The 19,654-nt window shown below is 47.8% G+C and overlaps 1 protein-coding gene across 1 annotated transcript in view; it reads left to right on the plus strand.

The window, feature by feature from the left end:
* Positions 1-19,654, plus strand: part of triob (trio Rho guanine nucleotide exchange factor b) — a 111,223-nt gene that overhangs the window by 4,455 nt on the left and 87,114 nt on the right. Inside the window, exon 2 of the mRNA XM_080541058.1 lies at positions 2,087-2,140. Within this exon, the coding sequence (XP_080397184.1) occupies positions 2,087-2,140 (54 nt within the window). The remainder of the gene's footprint in view (positions 1-2,086; positions 2,141-19,654) is intronic.

A 19,654-nucleotide genomic window follows, 5' to 3' on the forward strand; every position in this document is an offset into this window, starting at 1 on the left:
CCCACAGAACTTGATTGGTCCATGTGTCTCCGCGGTCCACACGAAGTAGCAGTCAGACTCCATAGACAGTGGGAATGCTGCCTGTGGGCTGTGTGGAAGAAGTCATGTGAATACCATGAAGTTAAAACGGTTCTGGAGCAAAAAACAACAACAACAACAACAACTCAACATTTATTCCAGGACAGTCGATGCCAATAAGTCGAATTCCAAAGGCTGATTGCTAGCCTAAGGGACGGCTTAATTCACTCCGAAATATAGCGAGGAATAAATCACTTCCTACCACCCATGTTGCCTGGGGGGGTTTGGAAGGAAGGTATTGGCGGTCATAAAGAGTGGCTGTGGGCTGAGCTGCGTGTCTCCTTGGAATCCCTCATCTGATAAGAGGGGATCTCCTATCCGTCAACATCAGCCAAGCCTGCCAGCTTCCCTGCCCCCTCCCCCCCCCCCCCTCTCCCCTCTCCCTCCCAGTCCCAATACTAAGGGAGGCATCTGGAATCACAACATCTCACAACCACCCTGGCCTCCCAGGATGTTGCCTGCTTCTCAAAGACTAGCTTTACAGTATATCAAACAACAGCCCCAGATGGGTTTCATGTTTCTGATCTTGTGTTAATAACACTCCCTGTCTCTGGTGGTGGGGTCTTCACATTCTCAATGTATATGTGGGTACTGTGCGTAACGGACTGGGCATGTGATCGTTTATTTTCATCATACATACAAAGGCAAATGAAAAAAACTAAACAAGAAGCATACCATACTCTTTTATTACTCAAGTGAAGGTGCTGCGTTGTCTGTTCCGAGCGATTGAGCAACGTCTTGAGGAATAGCCTCGTTTTTTTTTGGGGGGGGGGGAACCAAAGCGTTGCCCACAGTCGTAGCGTCGGGATGTTTAGTGTGGCTGCAGCTGTGTTGCCCTGCGCTTGTCTCTCGTGAACAGCTGTGCACAGCCTGTCAAACAGGAACTCCACACAGAGCCAAACATCCTCTCCCCCTTTGAAGACGCTAACATGTTTAGATCCTCCTTGTGTTGCACCGGCAGGGCCAGCATTCTCCTGGCTCAGATAGATCACGTGCCGGGCCTCGGCCAGGTTTGTTGGGAAAAGGGGAAAAGAAAAAACCTTAAATCCACATCATACGATGTCATCGATCCATTCATACATTTTTGCATGTTTCGGGTTTTTTTCCAGAATGAGAAACATTCCAGGATTTTGCTCCGCTTGAATAGTACTGTAGGTACGGGGCTGGTTGTTTGGTCGTACACATCATCGTGCTGTGAAGAGCGGCCCCCTGCGGCCCCCTGAAGGTGAATGGGGCAGGAGTGGGACGCCAACTTGACAAAACCCCAGTTCCCACTACAAACAGTACTGTAGCTGTTGATCTGACTGTAGCTGACTCTCCCAATCCTAGTTTGGGATCACGTGCGATTGCCCAGTCACGTGTCTTAGAGAGAGAAAGAGGAGTGCTGACATTTGTGACCCCCCCCATCCATTTGATATAAACATTTAATCCCTACTGCAGTTTTGCTGCCCATAATCCACCGCAGCATATGCTGGTTTTGTCTTGTGAGAAGCAGGCAGAGCTAAAATGTCCCGTGCCACTCTCCGATAGAGGACTGACCCAGAAAGAAAACGTCTCTCCACTGCCAACAGCCGACAACACTGCCGCAGAAGCGTGCCAGTCGAAAAAAAAGAAGAGCTTTCCTTCCACCCGCTGTCGTAAATGAGTAGTGAAAAAGAAAGACTATGTCTAAAAAAAAAAGTCGTCTGTTCGATGATCCAACATTTTACTTCACAGATACCAAAGTACAAATACAGATCCCTCGCTCGGTAGCTTTAAATGATTAATTCCCTTATCAGTTGGTTTTCTCTAAGTCATTTGGTCGTATGTTCAGTTCTGTGTCAGACCCCTTAGGCCACATGTCTGATGCTGTTTAATCTCTTGGAGTATCCCGATACTGTGAGCTACAAAGAGCTCCTCCTTGCCCTCTCATCATCTGCAAAGCAGTAATCAGAGACTCGAGGTAGGAGGTTCGCAGAGCACCAGACCACTGCATTGACTTTTAACTCTCTCTCTCTCGTTTGTCTAGATTGCTCCCTTCCCAAGTGTGAACCTAAACTGGACGGACCGGCCCAAACAGCAGGTACTGTACATCTGTCTTCGCTTTATTCATTGTTGTATCTTGGGTTTGGAGATTTCACTTCATAGTATCGGGTTAGTTACTACTGTAATTCTGTTTTCATTTTTCATACCTACGCCTTGCATTTGGATTAGGCTACCTGATAGGGGATGGATCCGTCTCTGACAGATCCGTCTGAAAATCTTTCTATTGGAGCAAAATTAATGCTTTTGAATGGCAAGTAACCTCTTTTTAAATGAATATAGAATATTGAGTTTGACTCATGAAGTTGTTCATGGATAACCAGGCCATGACCCTCCTCTAGCTCAATGTGACACAGCTCCGCTTCACGGTGGCGTCTGTCTGTGTTCTTTATGGTAAATGGTAAATGGACTGCACTTATATAGCTCCTTTTTTGCTGCTCCAAAGCGCTTTACAACGGCCTCTCATTCACCCATTCACACACCAATGGCGGCAAGCTGCCATGCAAGGCGCTGGCCCGCTCACTGGGAGCAATTTTGGGGTTCAGTGTCTTGCCCAAGGACACCTCGACATGTGGCCAGCCGGGGCTCGAACCGCCGATCTGCCAACCTTGTGATCATTAGGCGGTGACTCTACCTCCTGCGCCACAGCCGCCCCCAGAGAGCCAGTGGTCAGGTCTTCCTGAAAACTGGTTATCAATGGCCAGTGGTGTTTTGCGATTGCGATCGATGTCTTTTGGTGAGATGAGACATTTCGCACTGGACATGATGTTGTTTTTCCCTTCATGTATGTCTCTTACATTTACATTTACATTTTTGGCATTCAGCAGACGCCTTATTCCAAAGCGATTTACAATCAATACATTTGACTAAGCAGGTGAATCATCAATTCACCAGTTGTAGCAAGAAGAGTAATCTAGCTCAGGCCAGGGGCCATTGGCAGTCGTTCTTAGATTGTTGTCTCATGTGTTCATGCTCCCTGGATGTTGTTGTTGTTGTTGTTGTTGTTGTTGTTGTTGTTGATGTTACAGATGAAGTGATTTCAGTTGTGTTGTTTTGGTCTCCAAACGTTGTGGATTTTCAGTATTGCAACCTTAGGTGGCGTAAGGGTGTAATGTTAGATTCCAACTTCGCAGGTGTGTGTGTGTGTCGTACGCAATGTATTCTGTTTCAATTAAGGAATTTGCTGACTTGGCACCTACCAAAGATGTTCATTAGGCCAGAGGTAAAAGGGCTTCAAGTGTGTTCACCAACGTTGACCAAATATTTCCATCCCCTGAAAAACCCCCGTGGCTATTTTCAATGCTAAGTAGGCAGAAGCATTTTTTGTTATGATTATTTTTGCTTACTTTCTGCTGCCAGCGAAAATCAACTATGTGCATTCCTGAGTGGGTTTCATGTTTTGGGTTGTTTTGTTCAGTGCTGGAAATAACCTCCTCCCCCCCTTCATTTTGGCATGTGTCAGACCGCCGCTAATATGCTTAATCACCATATCTGTCTTAATTCAGGCAAACATCATTCCTGGTTTTCCCTGGTTTAATGATAGAAATGCATATTGCATATTTTGTTGAAGGTCTTCTAATGAAACAGGGCCTTCTCAGGGGTGCAGTAAAACAGCCCTGACGACACATTTAAAAAACGGTTGAGACTTGGACTCATGCCAGGATGAATATTAGGATCCAGCTTGGGCATTTGAATGCCTTTATTCCCTCTGTGTTTTACTATCTTCTAATCAACCCGGCAAGGAAGACAGTACAGTTAGCAGGTAAAGTATCCCATACAGAATAGACTACTGGTTCCATAAAGGACAACACAACACAATAGCGCCGTGTACGGTCGTGTGTGAAAGTGTGTACTAGATTTGTGTTTGTGTGAATGAAAGAACTGTAAAAACCTGACTAGAGGCCCCAGTCGAACAGAGGACTCTTCTCTCTCTCTAATTGGACACTGCTGTGTATGGGGGGGCGGGTGTGGGGGGGTGGGGGGGTGCTTGCCGGGAGCAGTTTTGCTCTGCTCTGCTCCGTGTTCCCGGGGGAGAGGGGAACACAAAAGGACCTTCTAGAGGAAGCCTTTGTGGCCGCTGCCAAACCTCTGCCCGTGCTGTCAGTACCCATCAGGCCTGCTGTCGTCACCGCGCCACGGCCGGGCCCATGCATTAAAACATGAGGCCTCCTTTCATGTCGAAAAGCAGGAGGAGATGCTCTCGCTCGCTCACTCACTCGCTCACTCACTCACTCAGTCATTCACTCGCTCACTCGCTCACTCACTCGCTCGCTCACTCGCTCACTCGCTCAAGACGGATACTGACGTATTCTCTTCCTGTCCGCCCCTCGCTTCCTCTCTTCTCCCTCTCTCCATCTTTATTCTCTCTTCCTTCTCTCTTTCTCAACCTCTCTCCCACTCATTCTCACTCACACCCTTAAATATTCATAGTTACCAATGGAACTCCGGAGTCTTGGAAGGATGCCATTCATTTGACATTACCAGTGCAGTTTCTGATATGTCACAATTCATTCTATTATTGACATCATAATCACTGTTATTTTGTCTGCTGGCTTTGAAGCTTCTATTCCTTCAAAAAATGTTTGGTAATATAAATATTGTTGGTCATATTGTCTGTGGGGCCATACTGTATAAAAGCCATTAGCTGAATGTGGAAGGAGTAAATGATTTCGCTTTCGCCATCCGTTTTGATTTTGCAGCTTGCTGGTCTGATTAATCTAGCTGCAGTGAATTGTGGGGGAAAACAGGGCTCTGCTAACTTCCACTGGGCCCGTCTCTCGCTGCCACATGTGCTGTGTTGTTCCCATTCGGATTCTGTGGGTTCAACTCAGTCAGAACTCTATCTGTCCTTCGCCTGTTCTAAACACACGGTGCGGTTCCTGCTGTTGGATCTCCCTTTGAATAATAATAACCATGTGCTGCAGCAGGGCGAGGGTTGGTTGGCTCGGCAGCTTGAAATGTAAAAAAAAGAAGAAAAAAAAGAAGAAGAAAAAAGCACAAAAAAAGCCCAAGATCCTGCCCTGCCGCGCATGTTTTGGTCTGTTTCAAACAGAGAAGTAAAGTGGTGTTCTGGAGCTCATTGGCTATTCCTTTTACTCTGCTGCTCCACAGAGGCCGGGATGGGGAGGAGAAGGGAAGGCTGGGAGGTGGGGGTGGGGAAGGTAGAGTGGGTGGGTGGGTGGGTGTGTGTTTGTGTGGGTGTGAGACAGTGGCACTTCAGCTCTCATTATTGCTCATGAATGACTTCCGTGTCCCTGGCGTACGAAGACTCACCGAGGCAATTAGAAGAGTGTGGAGGCAGGGCACGACTCCTACCTCCTCCTCTGCTGCTCACAGAGGCCCCTGGAAGAACTGGCGGAGGAGAAGGAGGAGTGGAGATGTTTGCTTAGCAATTAGCTTAGCGATTAGCATCGGTCCACGTTGTAATGGAGTAAAAAGCACTGTGGTGGGGAGAGGAGAGGGGCTAGGTGGTGGTGGTGGTGGTGGTGGTGGGGGGGGGGGGGGGGGGCATAGAGAAAGGCAAGAGTGAGGCCAGTCCAGACCCCCCCTGAAGAGGCTGACATGGAGACAGCTGGACTAGATCATGCAGTCAGGGAGGAGGGAGGAGGGAGGAGGGAGGGGATGGAGGGATGGAGCAGCCCTTAACTGGATCATCATGGATCACACCCACAGAGGTGGTTTTTTAGAATGGCACAGCCAAATTGTCACCATTCCAGTGTAGGATATCAACATAAAGCATCATTAATTTGCCCACAGTAACCTCTCTAATTACGGATAAGCGCACAAGACGAAGGGGGGGGGGTTATGAAACTGAAAAGATGACGAGGATAAGGTTAATATGGCATGTTTTGGCACACATCACGGGCGTTTCTGTTTCTGTTTAGGCCTTAGCTTCTCTGTATTCTAGCATTCTGAATGCTATGTGAGCTTGGACTAAACCGGTGCTTTTGCTTCCCAGGTCCGCCGCAGCTGTGTTGTCATAGATATATGAGGCACATGACAACCAGGCCTGCAGGCGAAGGGTGGAACTAAGTCAATTACTGTGTAACACTACGTCCCTCCCCCCGCTATGCTACAGTGTAGTGTAGCACGCAGCCCTGCGGAATGAGCAGGGTGTCAGCTCTAGCCCTATCAGATGTACCAACATCATCGCTATATACTATTATAGAATAGAATGATACATATTCCAGTACTGCACCGCACCTTGATGAGGAGAGGTTCGCACTGGACCTAGAGTCTGGTAGAGTCTCTGGCACTGGTCGGGCAAGAAATGCTGAACAGGGTACCTGTTTGAAGGTGGATCGTGGACATTTAGACGAGGGTGTGCTGGAAGTTAAATGGTTCTACCACATTAGCATTCTAATAGAAGTACAGAATGGGTCCAATTAGTTGTCTTAACTGTGGTCCATGTCACAAAAATGCAAGGTTGAATTTGCTCAGAGCAAGCAAAAGATTTCTGTGGCTTTTCTTTTTTTGGTGGAGGGGGGGGGGGGGGGGGGGATTGCAGTTGTTGAGATTTCAAGAATATAGCCTCCTGTCCTGAAGTGTAGCCGAAATGATATTCAGAAAGCATCCCTTTCTGAAATATAGGCCATTTTTATCATCAGGTCAACTCAACTCATCCACCGCCCTGAACATCGTGTTGAACGGAGCTATGACCGGTCCACTCCCGTTTCGGTGTTGGTGTGTCTGTATTGACGTGCTGCTGTCCAAGAACTTCAGCTGGATTCAAGGAACCGAGATGTAACGCATAAACCCCTTTCTTTATGCAAATAGGCACTCCATCTGCTCGACATCCCTGCCGTGAGCACGCTCTGTACTCGTTCTGTGTGTAAACAGGAGACTTGATTGTCCTCGGAGGGATTTCCTGGAATTACTCTCTGAATAAAAAGACGGCAGAGACATCACTCTCTGTTCCTGCTTAAGGGGGAATCCTTAAGGCCACCAGTCTCGCCGTTAGAGATTAGAGATGTACATGGCCTGACTGAGGATTAAGGTTAAATGTCGACCATCCTTTCATTCAACGATCTAGGTCGGCTCCACATTCGTCATACTATCTTCTTCGGCGAAATAAGGAAACCCTTGGCCCTGTGTGATGCCATTGGGTCATCTCTGTTGGTTCCACGCCCCCCCCCCGTGTGTGTGTGTGTGTGTGTGTGTGTGTGCGTGTGTGTGTGTGCGCACACCCATGCTCTCATCTCGTGTGTTTCCAGAGTAGCCACCACTCAGCTGAGCCTGAGAATGGTCTCCCCCCCCCCCAAGCCTGACGGCATCGCCCTAGGCGACGGGCTTCCCCCCCCCCCCCACCCCCCTTCTCCCTCTGAGGAGCTCTGAGGCCGGGCCCGCTCTGAGGCAGGACCACGAGCCAGCGCCAGCCTGCTCCTGGAGAGAGAGCGCTGATGCATGTGAGAGGAGGTTCTAGTCCATCACACTCAAATCATCATCAACCTCTGGATGGACCCCCACCACCACCCCCACCCCCCACCAACCACCCACCACCACCAGCCAATGGGCTGTCAGAGAAAGATGCGTGGTGGTGGTGGTGGGGGACTGGGATTCACTGACTGGAAAGGGAGATGGGGCTTGGCCGGTTCGATTACAAAGCTCTTAGCAGAGGGCCCTGCTGAGAGCAATGGGAACAACACGGAGAGATAGCGAAGGGAGAGTCTCGTTGCACCATCACATCCCGGACGCCCCTAGCCTAGTTCCATGGAGCTAAACCCGCCACGGTCCCCCTTCTCTGCTGCTTCCTGGCCGCGTGACGAGCTGAAGGGTGAGAGAGGAAAACCATGGCCATGCAGATCCTCTCTGCAGGACTCTGTAAGTATTTTATACTCTTCTCTATCCGACGGTTGTATCACGGCTAGAGAGGGACTTCTCCTCACCCAGACCCAGACCATGTCCGTCCTGCTGTCGATTTGGAGCATGTTACGTGGGTTACGTCATTCTCGAAATAGCTGTTTCCGTTCTTCTAACGAATCCACGATTCGTCTGTTTTAAATATGCTTGCCCTCGCACTAGCGGCGTTTACGTCGGAGTGCTCGTGAGGGCCGTAGAGCACAGCAGAACGCGATTAGCTCGGTTAACATTTGGCTATATGTATTTGGGTTTTGGGACATGACTTCGGTCTGTCCTCCACATGCTCTTCCTGGATCTGGAGTCTTTCATCCTGACACTTGATAACCCTGCCCCGAGACTCTCCAAGACTGGAGGATTAATCGTCCATTTCCGTTTCATCCTCTAGTTACCAATTAGGTCACGGAGTCGCAAAGGACGGACGGTCGGTCATGTGTCGAATGATTTAGAATCTATTTTGTTTTTATTGCCTTTTTTTTAATAAATCTTTTATTTTCCAGCTGAAAGGGCAAAGGTGACAGCTGTAATGATGAATGCCGTTATTGTTGTCTGATTTCTTCGGCTGCTGTTATGTTGTTTATCTCCCCAGCGTTGCGAGGCTGTGGTGTGGATGTTCCCCGCAGGGGGAACGGCTGCTGTAAAGTGAGTCTCTGCAGAGGGCAGGGCTCACCACCACAGCAGAACAGAACCAGCTCAGCTTTGCTGAGGAGGTAATAATCGCCTCCAACTGCGTCGCTCGGACTTGCTCCAGTGCCGTTCCATTACCATCACCATTATCTTAGCTGGGCCAATGGCACACACTGCAAAGCTAAGGCACCAAGGCCTTTATCTACATACTACTAGAACTACTAAAGGCTTTTTGCAGTGAGTTATGACTTTGACCAAAATCAAATATTCATAACCATAAACTTGTGAATAGACTGAATATGAGAATAAAGCAAGTGGCCCGCCTTGACGGATCGTGCTCATCCATTTTCATGACTGTATTCCTAATTTGGAATGGTAAAATGACCGGGATGACTCGGCGGGAGCAAGAGGTTCACATTGTGCTTCTTCATGCTCTCCATTAGCGAGACATTCGCTTTATCGATTCTGTCCGATTTCTGCTATAAGCTTGAGCGGGAAAGAAATGCACTAAGGATGGGTATCTCGACTGACCAAAGTGCACTGCTCTAAAGCATTTAATATTTCAAGAAGCAGTCGATATGTCTTCAACACAATGATGACGATAGACAAAATGGTAGCTCAGAGGGGTGAAAAGGGATGGACAAGTTAGGCTACATTTCGTGACGTTAGAATTATAAGGTTCTATCTCCATTTTTGTCAAAATCGAGTTTTTTACATAATCTGATCCATTCGGTGTTTATTAATGCCTGTGTGGTGTTATTTTTAAAATGTTGACATTTTTGAGTTAATAATTCATAAAATACAAAGGTTCCATCTCACAAAACATAATGGAATGTAAAAACGTTGACACTCAATATCTCTGAACTACCCTAAACGGAGATAGAACCTTATAATTCTCAGCTCACGATTTGATGAATCCCTTGCTCAGTCGCTCCTCTGTATAAGTCCTGTGTTTGGGTCAGCTCTGTGCATGCTTGGGTGTCCCTTCCAGGGCTCTCAAGTAACATAAGGCCCCTGCCACACCAGCCTTAGTGAAGATGTGACTACTAACTACCCATTAGCATAGAGCAGCGGATGTTGTTGATAGCCTGTAACTTACTTAGTTACGTAGGCCTTTAAATACCCTAGGGAGCATAGGCCATCGATGAAACCCCTTCCATCGTCTCGGTCCTGTGCTCTCCGATCCAGTTGTTGCCATGACAGCCCTTCCGCCTTCATCTCCTGTTCTGTGGTTCTTCTCCAGGGGGTTCTAGGTCTTCCTCTCTTCCTCCTGCCTCGTGGGTTCCATGTTAGAGCCTGTAAACTGTTAAAGAGAGATGAGGGGGGTGTATGGGTATGTATGGGGGCTGTGAGGTTTTGGTCTAACTGGATAAACTTACCGTAGAGGTAATTCAAGGACTCAAGACAAAACCTCGTTGTAATAGTTGCTGATATTGCAGTCCACTGAGTTTAGTACAGTATGTTTCTGTGTTTGTTGCTGTTCCTCCTTTAAGACTCAGAGGAAGGTGACCTCTAAGCTGTGGCCTATTTTCTTTCAACCCCTGGGGGCAGTGGAACCCAAATGGAGAGTTTTTGGGCCTGGTCCCCCTGTTCCCTGGTCTCCCCTCACAGGCCAGTGTGTGCTGACACCTACTGGGAGAGAGCAGCATGCAGCACCAGGCACAGACTGTCTTACACATTGGAAAACTTTGAATAGATTTTAATTCCTCAAATAATGGATACTTAAGGCTTCATTGCCTTGGGTGATCTGGAAGTTTCTGACAGGCAGGCAGTCATAAATCAAACATTGAATATGCATATTTGCCATTTCTGCTCTTTTCCCTTTGCATTTTGCGTCCTTCTGTTACCTCGGGCCCTGTGATGTTGTTAAACAATGCCTACGCAAAGTCCCAAGGAGTGGGAAAAACTCTCCTGTCAGATGAACTGACCACACAAGACAAATCAGAATGGACCATGTGTTTGTTGGTACCCACAATCCGTGAGCTTCGAATGATAAGGTTCTATCTCCGTTTAGGGCAGTTCAGAGATATTGAGCGTCAAAGTTTTTACATTCCATTATGTTTTGTGAGATGGAACCTTTGTATTTTATGAATTACTAACTCAAAAATGTCAACATTTTAAAAATAACACCACACAGGCATTAATACACACCTAATGGATCAGATTATGTACATTTTGACAAAAATGGAGATAGAACCTTATAATTCTAACGTCACAAATCTACAAACAAGCTGTTGTGCAGTTTGCTATGTGATGGTTTCTAAGCTTTAGCCATATTTGTTTTGGGTTTCCAATAGTAACATATCAGTCAAAATGTATGTTGGTTCCTTCTCTCCTCCAGCCATGTTTCTATGAGATGGGGTGGAGTACAAATTCAGATGTGGTTAAAAAAAAGTTAAAAAGCCCTACAATTAACAAAATAAAAGCAGTTGGTGCTCCTACATTTGGTTTTAGTATGTACAAATTCGGAGTACCAACCAACTCTCCCTATGCCTGCTCTGTAAAACACAAGGCATCAAAAAGCTTGACCAAAATCAGGAACAATCGGCGCAGAAATCAAATTGTCAGTCTAAATCGGTGTGTGAACTTTTTTCTACTTTAGTAGTGTTGCAAACATGTCGACTGTCGACCGGAGAGTCGTTAGTGTATAGAGTTAACCCGCGTAGAGCTCTATCTGTTGGTTCTCCATGGTTGTTATGGTGTAGATAGCTCAGATATTCCATCTGATAGAGAGAGCTGTTGTATGGGCCGTGTTGACATAGGAGATTTGGGCTGGTTCAGAGCTGCAACAACAGTGTTGGACATAGGAGGTGACCCTCCGTCCCAGAGTAACACATGAGATGGACTCTGTGGACCCGTCTGTGTGTTCACAGCACTGGGGTCCTTTTGTCGGAGAGAAGTCTAGTGAAAATCTATTCAGAGACTCTCGCTGGAGAGGGGCTCTCTTTGCACTGCCCCAGGACATCATGAGCTCATAAACACAAACGCTGCTCTATGCCCCGCTACACACACTACGCACACTCACACACACACACACACACACCAGGCAGACACACATATACACAACCCATTACATTTTGACTCTCTGTTGACCGGAGAAGAATAAACAACATCACTGATTGGATTTGTGAAAGAAAATGCATGCAAAAAATACTACTGCCGAAGTTGCTGGTAAATAACATAATTTGTGTGTGTCTGTGTGTGTGTGTGTGTCTGTCTGTGTGTGTATATGTGTGTCTGTGTGTGTGTGTGTGTGTGTCTGTGTGTGTGTGTGTGTGTGTGTGTATATATGTGTGTACACGTGTGTGTGTGTGTGTGTTTACACAATTGAAACCTCTCCATGGTTCTTCCTCTGGGAGCTGGCTGTGACTCCACAGCTTGTAAACAGGAACTTGCAGGGTTTTAACAGACTCGGAGCCCTGCAGGTGTTTGGACATACTCTCTCTCCGGCTCTCTGCCTTTCCTCGTCTTCATTTTCACCCAGCGTTGGTTTATTTGTGTTGTTCAAACAGGCAGATATTAGAGTAGTTTGTCCCCAGTTGGCCAGATGCACTTTTGTTTGTCAACTGATCCTATATTCACAAAAAGAGACATTTTAAGTAACTAAAGTTACCTGGTGGTTTTGAGAGCCCTTTTTCCAAATGCATTATTTGAATTTTCAAGACCTTTGTGCTCGCCTATTGGGCGGCAAAGGGAACTGCCCCTTCCTACATGCGAGCAATGGTCAGCCCCCATACACCTGCCCGTTCACTCCGCTCCTCCACCTCTAATAATAATAATAATAATAATAATAACTTTAATTTATGTAGCGCATTTCAAAAACCCAAGGACGCTTTACAAGGGAATGAACGGACAGACAAAACAGAAAACAAACAAAGCAAAAACTGAAACAATGACTAGGGGCCAAAGGCCTTGGAGAACAGATGTGTTTTGAGGGCTAATTTGAAGGAGTCCAGGGTGGGGGCGTTGCGGATCACCATGGGGCGGGAGTTCCAGAGAGTAGGTGCAGCCACGCTGAAGGCTCTGTCCCCAAAGGTCCGTAGGTTGGTGCGGGGGGTGGACAGCAGGCCCATGTTACAGCAGTCGCGCTACCCGGTCACGGCTTTTCACCATCCTGACGCCCCGCTGGTGGAACGACCTCCCCACCACTGTCAAAACCGCAGAGTCACTCCCTATGTTCCAACTGAAGATCTCTTCAGGCTACACCTTAACTGTCCCTCCTGAAACCTCCTCATCCCCCTGTTCAGTTTCTCTACTGTATAGTAACACACTTACAACTAAAAATCTTCCTTCTTCTTCTACCATTATGACTGCCAATGGCCCCTGGCTCCGAGCAGAGATGACTTTTCTTGCGATGACTGATGGATAGATGATTCACTTACTTGTAAGTCACGTTGAATGAAGGCGTCGGCTAAATGGCAAAAATGTAAATTTTGTTGTTGACCTCCAGCATGTAGGAAATAGCTATTTTCAGCTGTTCCTCTGGCATGCTATCTGAGGTCATCAGCTTAGCTCGCTGAGAAGAGGTTTGAATGTTGTCTCGTATGTGGGGGTCTGTGGACGGTTTGTCAGGTATGGTAATAGGGGAGGTCTGTTCTATAGTATTCTACGGAGCCTGACATGACTATACCCAGAGGGGAGACCAGACCGTAGCCTGCTGTAAACATTGGCTGAGATAGGGTTATCTATAGACCTATTACCTGCTGTCATATATCTGCTATCCCCCCCTGTAATAATACCAACAACAGAGCTTCCATATCCCCTCAGGTAATGGACTGGGTAAGGGGGGGGGAATGCTCGGTGTCTAAATTCAATTGAGGCATATGGAAAATATGACTGTCAAGTGTTCTATTCTGATGAGCGGTGGGTTGCTGCGGCTCGCTTTGATCACGCACCAGAATATCCTTTGATGGCTTCAGCTGTCTGATTGTTCCAGGCTAAGCCCTCGCATCCCACGTAACCTTCCCTTTGACTCTTCGGTAAGCGAAAGGTAATATTTTGCAGATGCAGACTGCCGTTTAAAAAAAAATATATATATATAGTCAGGAATTGTTTTTTTTTAGGCAACATAGTGCTCCTAACAACATTAGAAATATCTCTCGTCTGCAGATCTCTTCCTGGATGAGCTCATCTGGGTTGTCCCGGGTGAGTAATGCTATCTCTCTCTCCGTCTCTCCCACCCCCTCCTCTCTTGCCAGTGATTGGAGAGCTCTAGAGATATTGCCTTTTTTTGATTGGATAACAAACCCAGGTCAAACGAACGCGTCCACTCCTGGGACGGCAACCAGGACCATCGCAGCTCCTATTGGCTGGCTGGACCCAGTGTTTTATCCATGCTGCTCATGTGACACGGGAGCAGCAGACAGCCGCACACTAGAAGACCCAATCCACCCAAAAAACTGCCTCTCTCTGCATTCATTCGCCCCCAGACCCACCCACATACTAAACCTTATTTTTTTTATTACAGAATGGGTGATATACTGTACAGTAGGCTCAAGGAATCTTAAGATGTTCCACAGCTGCAGCTATACAGATACATTATTTGGTTGTTGCTTGTTGTATCTGTAGTTATTATGGTAAGGAAAAGGTATACCGTAGCAATGCTTTGGATGCGTGCGATTTGCAGAGTGCGACGCGTCGTGTTCGAGAGAGATTCTTATTCTCCTCTCCTTTTTTTTTTATAACGCTCTGTGAAGCAGGTGAGAGGAAGAGGGGGTCTGTGGTGGGGGGTAGGGAGATGAAAGATGAAATTAGAGTCTCGGTGCGCAGTGTAAAGACATATCTGTCTCTGGTGGGAACTCCAGCTAGAAGCACACGTGCACACACACACACACACACACACCCACCCTCAGGGGTAACATCACACTATATCACCTTATTTCTTCCTCACAATAGCTGGAGCCTTAGCCTGGCTCACACCTGAGGCATGTTCCAGGCATGGTGACGCAGTCTTCTGTAGCCAAGCAGAGGCAGAACACAAGGGACCGCAAATGATAGTAGCTCATTAGCTAGCTGTCACTGTGCTGTGCTGAGCTAACTCTAGGTCTAGGTCTTCCCTCTCTCTAGAACACGACAGAAATGCTGCAGTATTTCTGATGACGGTCAGCTTTGGACAGTTCCCTGGTTGTAGAATGTAGTGGTGGATCACGGGCTGGGTTTCTGTGTACAGTTGTCTGGGAGGGCCTGGTGTTCTCTCTCTGTGACGTGGACCAGCAACCTTCCCATCTGTCTCTGCCCTGGCAACTGCTCCTTCCAGCAAGGCAGCTGACATGGCCTCCACACACAGGCTCACACAGCATGAGATGAACCACTATCACACAGGCTGGCTGACACAACACGAGATGAACCACCATCACAATATTAAATAAACCACCAACACACAGGCTCACACGATCCATGCTGCAGACACAAACGCAGACTCACAGAAAACAAAACAAGACAAGGCAGTAGAACAACAGATCTGATATTTGATATTACTAGTACCGGTAAATACTTAAACACTACAACACTCCATTTTCAAACCGTGTATTTTTTCGACGTACAATGACTGTTAATACACCGTGGAGGGAGTGTTTGTTGTGCGTTTGCTCCAGTGCTAATGAATTAAGAAGGCTGCCTCCACTAAAGGGTAGAAAGGCATATTCAGCATTTGACCAATGGAGCCAGCGTTCCTCGTCCCTGACAGAACCGTCGCAGTATCCCTGAACCCTGAAAAAAATGCTCCTTTCTCTCCCCTTCGGCTTGGTTGTCAAGTTGTATTTAATTCAGATTGGTTTATTGAGTTGGTTTTTGTCACTGCCTCACAATTGGAGCTAGATTTTATAGAATCTGATAATGAATAGGCTCTCAGAGTTTGGGGCTTGTTCATTGTAACGTCGCTCTTCAGCTGCTGCCCAGACTGCTCGATGGTGGCCTTACACTCTCTCTGCTGCTCTACTCCCTCTCACACCACTCTCTCCCTTTCTCTCTTTCTCCTCTCTCCTGGCTTTGTTTCGCCTCGTGTTTTTCAGCCTCCTCAGCTCCTGTTCCCTCCCTGACAGTGCCCTCAGACCAAACAGACCAGAGAGTGTGAGAGATCCACGTGACTTAAGGTTTTGGGTAGTGAGAGTTGAGGGACGCTTTAGGGGAAAGGCCAGCCTAAATCCCCGCCCCACCCCACCCCACCCCCCGTGCAATCACAGGGGTTATTATTAAACACCAGGGCTTTTTCCCCCCTGGTCACCTGCCCAGGGTGGCATGAGAGTGTCTGTGGATACCACAGAGGTGGCGGAGGGTTGGGTTGGTATGGGGGGTGGGGTGGGGTGGGGGGGGGGCAGGATGGGAGGGCACAGCTGCTACGGGCCGTGTCAACTGTGCAGCCTCACGCCCCCCATCACCACTCAACCCATCCCTTGTCATGCCACCTCACAGTGGGGGGTACTACTGCCAGCATCTGCCCCCACCATCCCCATCCCACCGCCCTCCCTCTCTCTCTCTCTCTCTGACAGACAGCTGACTCCCCCCTCTTCCTGAGAACTGATAAGCCTCCCTCACTTATCCATTCCCGACGGCTCAGTCGTGATACGTGACCGCCCCGGACGGACCTCGGTCAGAAACCTGCTCAGATGCCCACTGCGGCGGGCCGGAGTTTCCAGTTCGGGGGGCCAAGTCGATTATTGTTCGTTTTTTAAGCGTCGTCCGAAGTCGGTAGAGGTATCTGACCATGGCCGGACTCACAGTGCTGTTCCGCTTCCTCTACATGGGGTTTCTGAGGGACAGGCAGGGGCGTCTGACAGAGCTGGACCAGTGTGACACAGAGAAGAATGGTAGGTCAAATCAAAAGACTCATTCTGCGCTCTGTCGTTCAGCTCTGTGATATCTACCTCGTCTTCACCCTGTCTGCGTTTTTTTCAGAAGGCGGGTTATGTGTTATTATCGTAAAGGCCTCCAAATCCCTTGCCTTTTGGATCCATGCTAAGTAAACCGCTCTCAACTTATGATGGTATCCCAATTAGGAGAAACAAATGGTAATACCCCCTCGACTTTCCTTTGAAAAGCTCTAAACCCCAACGTAATCTGTCGCTCGGAAACAAGCTTTTTTTTTATTTTTATGTGTAAGAACACCTATCATAGTATTCGGTTTATACATACTTTTAGTCATGATTCGCAGAGAGAAACATAGACGAGTAAGGTCATCCACCCTCTCCGTAGGAGATGGAACGGTAATGGAGTCCTCGGTGGCGCGGTGTAAGTGACTGCATTTGCTGGTGAACGGCTAGGGGGTCCAGGAATTAGAGAGAGGATTAAAAGCAATCATCAACAAAGCCTGTTCCACCGCAAATCCGGGTACGACAACTGTTTGCGCCGGCCCACTTTGTGTGTCTGTGGAGTAGTGAAGCAGTGAGTACTGCTTAATGCAAAGCAACACTCGTCGACAGTAAATCTTATTTGGGGTCCGACGGGGGACACAGAGGAAAAAGTCAAAGGACCTGGCATTGCCTTCTTAAGCTCGCCAGGAGGGAGGTTGTTTTCCATGTATTCCTGCTGTTCAACCTGCCCATAGCCTGCCCGTGGGGAGGCACGGTGGGCGACCAGGGGAATTAGCTGGTTCCCTTTGATAGAGTCGTTTGGATAGGTAGACTCTGGAGTACTGTTGTTTACGATGGCAGTGTTGGATAACCACAGTTGGCAGTTTGCACAGGCAGGGAAGGCTCTGATCCAGCTCTCAGGTACAGTGATCGTCTACTGTTTGCTTTCTGCGGGGCTCTGTGTCTGTCTTGTGGCGTGATGTGAAGAGTTAGCATTATAGTTAGCATTCTATTTCAGAATGCTACCAAAGAAGGTGAAAGGTTGCCGAAAAATGAAAGAGAAGCAGCAAGGCGTTTGCACAAATGATGTTCTTCGTTGTATTAACTCAAAATCCAACAAGAAATGATTGCGTTGATTCATTTTCAAGACATGGAAGACTGTGTTTGTGTGCATGGTTTCTGTTTGTCAGCGATTGTTTACCTGTTACGGTATGATGACTCTCTTTCGCTCTTGTTGTTTGCGTTCCTCTTCTGTTTCATTTGACAGGAGGTGGTATCATCTACTACCCCCCTTGACTGTGTCTCCAGAGACACCTGCCTCCCCCCCTATACTGTTTCTCCTAAGAATTCTACTACCCCCTTGTACTCTTTATCCAGCGTCTACTTAAGAGAAAAACAAAACAAATTCTTCTATCACGATGACTGCCAATGGCCGCTGGCCTGAACTAGATTACTTTTACTGCTATGGCTGGGGGATAGATGATTCACTTACTTAGTCAAATGTATTGATTGTAAATTGCTTTGGAATAAGGCGTCTGCTAAATGGCAAAAATGTAAATATAAACATTATTATTATGTTAATATTAGTATGTTATTATGTATTAATACGCTATATTTAAGCAATATCACACTCGAGGTTGTGCTGTTATACTGAATATCAGCACGGCTGTGATTCGGTCGTAGGTACGAGGCCGCAATCTCGAGTGTGATATTGATATATACAACAGTTCTACAGCGCGATTTATTAGTTAACAGTAATAAGCGACAACCGATTATGATTTGTTTGTTTATTTAATCATAAAAATAAACCAAAAATAGTTCCGCAACTGAACTTCAAATGGACTGTTGCCTAGTAACGTGAACACAAACAATGTAGTCTAATTAACGGTCATTTAATAGAACATCTGTGCGGCGGAGTGATACATAATAGTTAAAAGTCCCAGTGCTGTTATACTGTATATCAGCACTCATGGAATGCCTCTTGTCCAATCAAATCCAATCAAATGACTTGGTCGGAACTAACTGTTGTATAAAATATAATAGATACACTGGTTAGTAAGAGAGCCACACAAGAACGCAGGTGGAGACATTGATATCCATTTGAACTCTGCTTTACTAGCATCATTGAACCAAGTTATCAGTTACACTAAATGGGTGCCTAGAGCGCCCCCTAAAGCATGGGAATAACAAGGCATACTAGGGATGGCAGGAGTGGTAGCATATCTCTGAGGGACAGCAGGGGAGTGTCCTTGACCTATGAAGCTCTGAGGCTCCAGTCCCCCTAATCCACAGCAGCATATGCTCCACATTATGTGTACATGCACTGTGTTAGTGACACTGCATTAGGTCAGGCTATATGAAAACCAAGATGTTCATCAAAGCCTGTGGAGAGTGCCTCAAGCACGACCCACAGCCCACTCTCTCTTTGAAGGAAATAGTGTGCATAAAAAACAACCTCATCCCAGTTTATTGTGGGGTTCTTGTGAGTTGCCGTGGTAATAAATGCAGATGAGCTTTTGGTGGCTCCACAGAGGGGACCTGAGGAAATGAAGGCCATTCATCATGATTATGGCAGAGCGGAATGAGATCCTGGTCTGCTGTGAATTTCAGTCCGTCTGAACCTGTCACTTCCAGAGGCTTATCTCAGGCCAACTACCCTCCAGGCCTGTCTTTCTAGAGCACTCCTCCGAGGGAGGGGGGTGTTCTCAGGTGGAGGAGGGGGAGAGAGAGAGAGGGGGCTGTTCTCAGGTGGAGGAGGGGGAGAGAGGGGGCTGTTCTGAGGTGCAGGAGGGGGGGAGAGAGAGGAGGGGGAGAGAGGGGGCTGTTCTGAGGTGCAGGAGGGGGGGAGAGAGAGGAGGGGGAGAGAGAGGAGGGGGAGAGAGGGGAGGGGGAGAGAGAGGGGCTGTTCTCAGGTGTAGGAGGGGGGGAGAGAGAGGAGGGGGAGAGAGGGGAGGGGGAGAGAGAGAGGAGGGGGAGAGAGAGGGGGCTGTTCTGAGGTGTAGGAGGGGGGGAGAGAGAGGAGGGGGAGAGAGGGGAGGGGGAGAGAGAGAGGAGGGGGAGAGAGAGGGGCTGTTCTCAGGTGGAGGAGGGGGGGAGAGAGAGGGGGGGGAGAGAGAGGAGGGGGAGAGAGAGGAGGGGGAGAGAGAGGAGGGGGAGAGAGGGGAGGGGGAGAGAGAGGGGCTGTTCTCAGGTGGAGGAGGGGGGGAGAGAGAGAGAGGGGAGGGGGAGAGAGAGAGAGGGGGAGAGAGAGGAGGGGGAGAGAGAGAGAGAGAGAGGGGCTGTTC

This window comes from Nansenia antarctica, assembly GCF_963989245.1.
Source record: "Nansenia antarctica genome assembly, chromosome: 10".
Taxonomy (NCBI): domain Eukaryota; kingdom Metazoa; phylum Chordata; class Actinopteri; order Argentiniformes; family Microstomatidae; genus Nansenia; species Nansenia antarctica.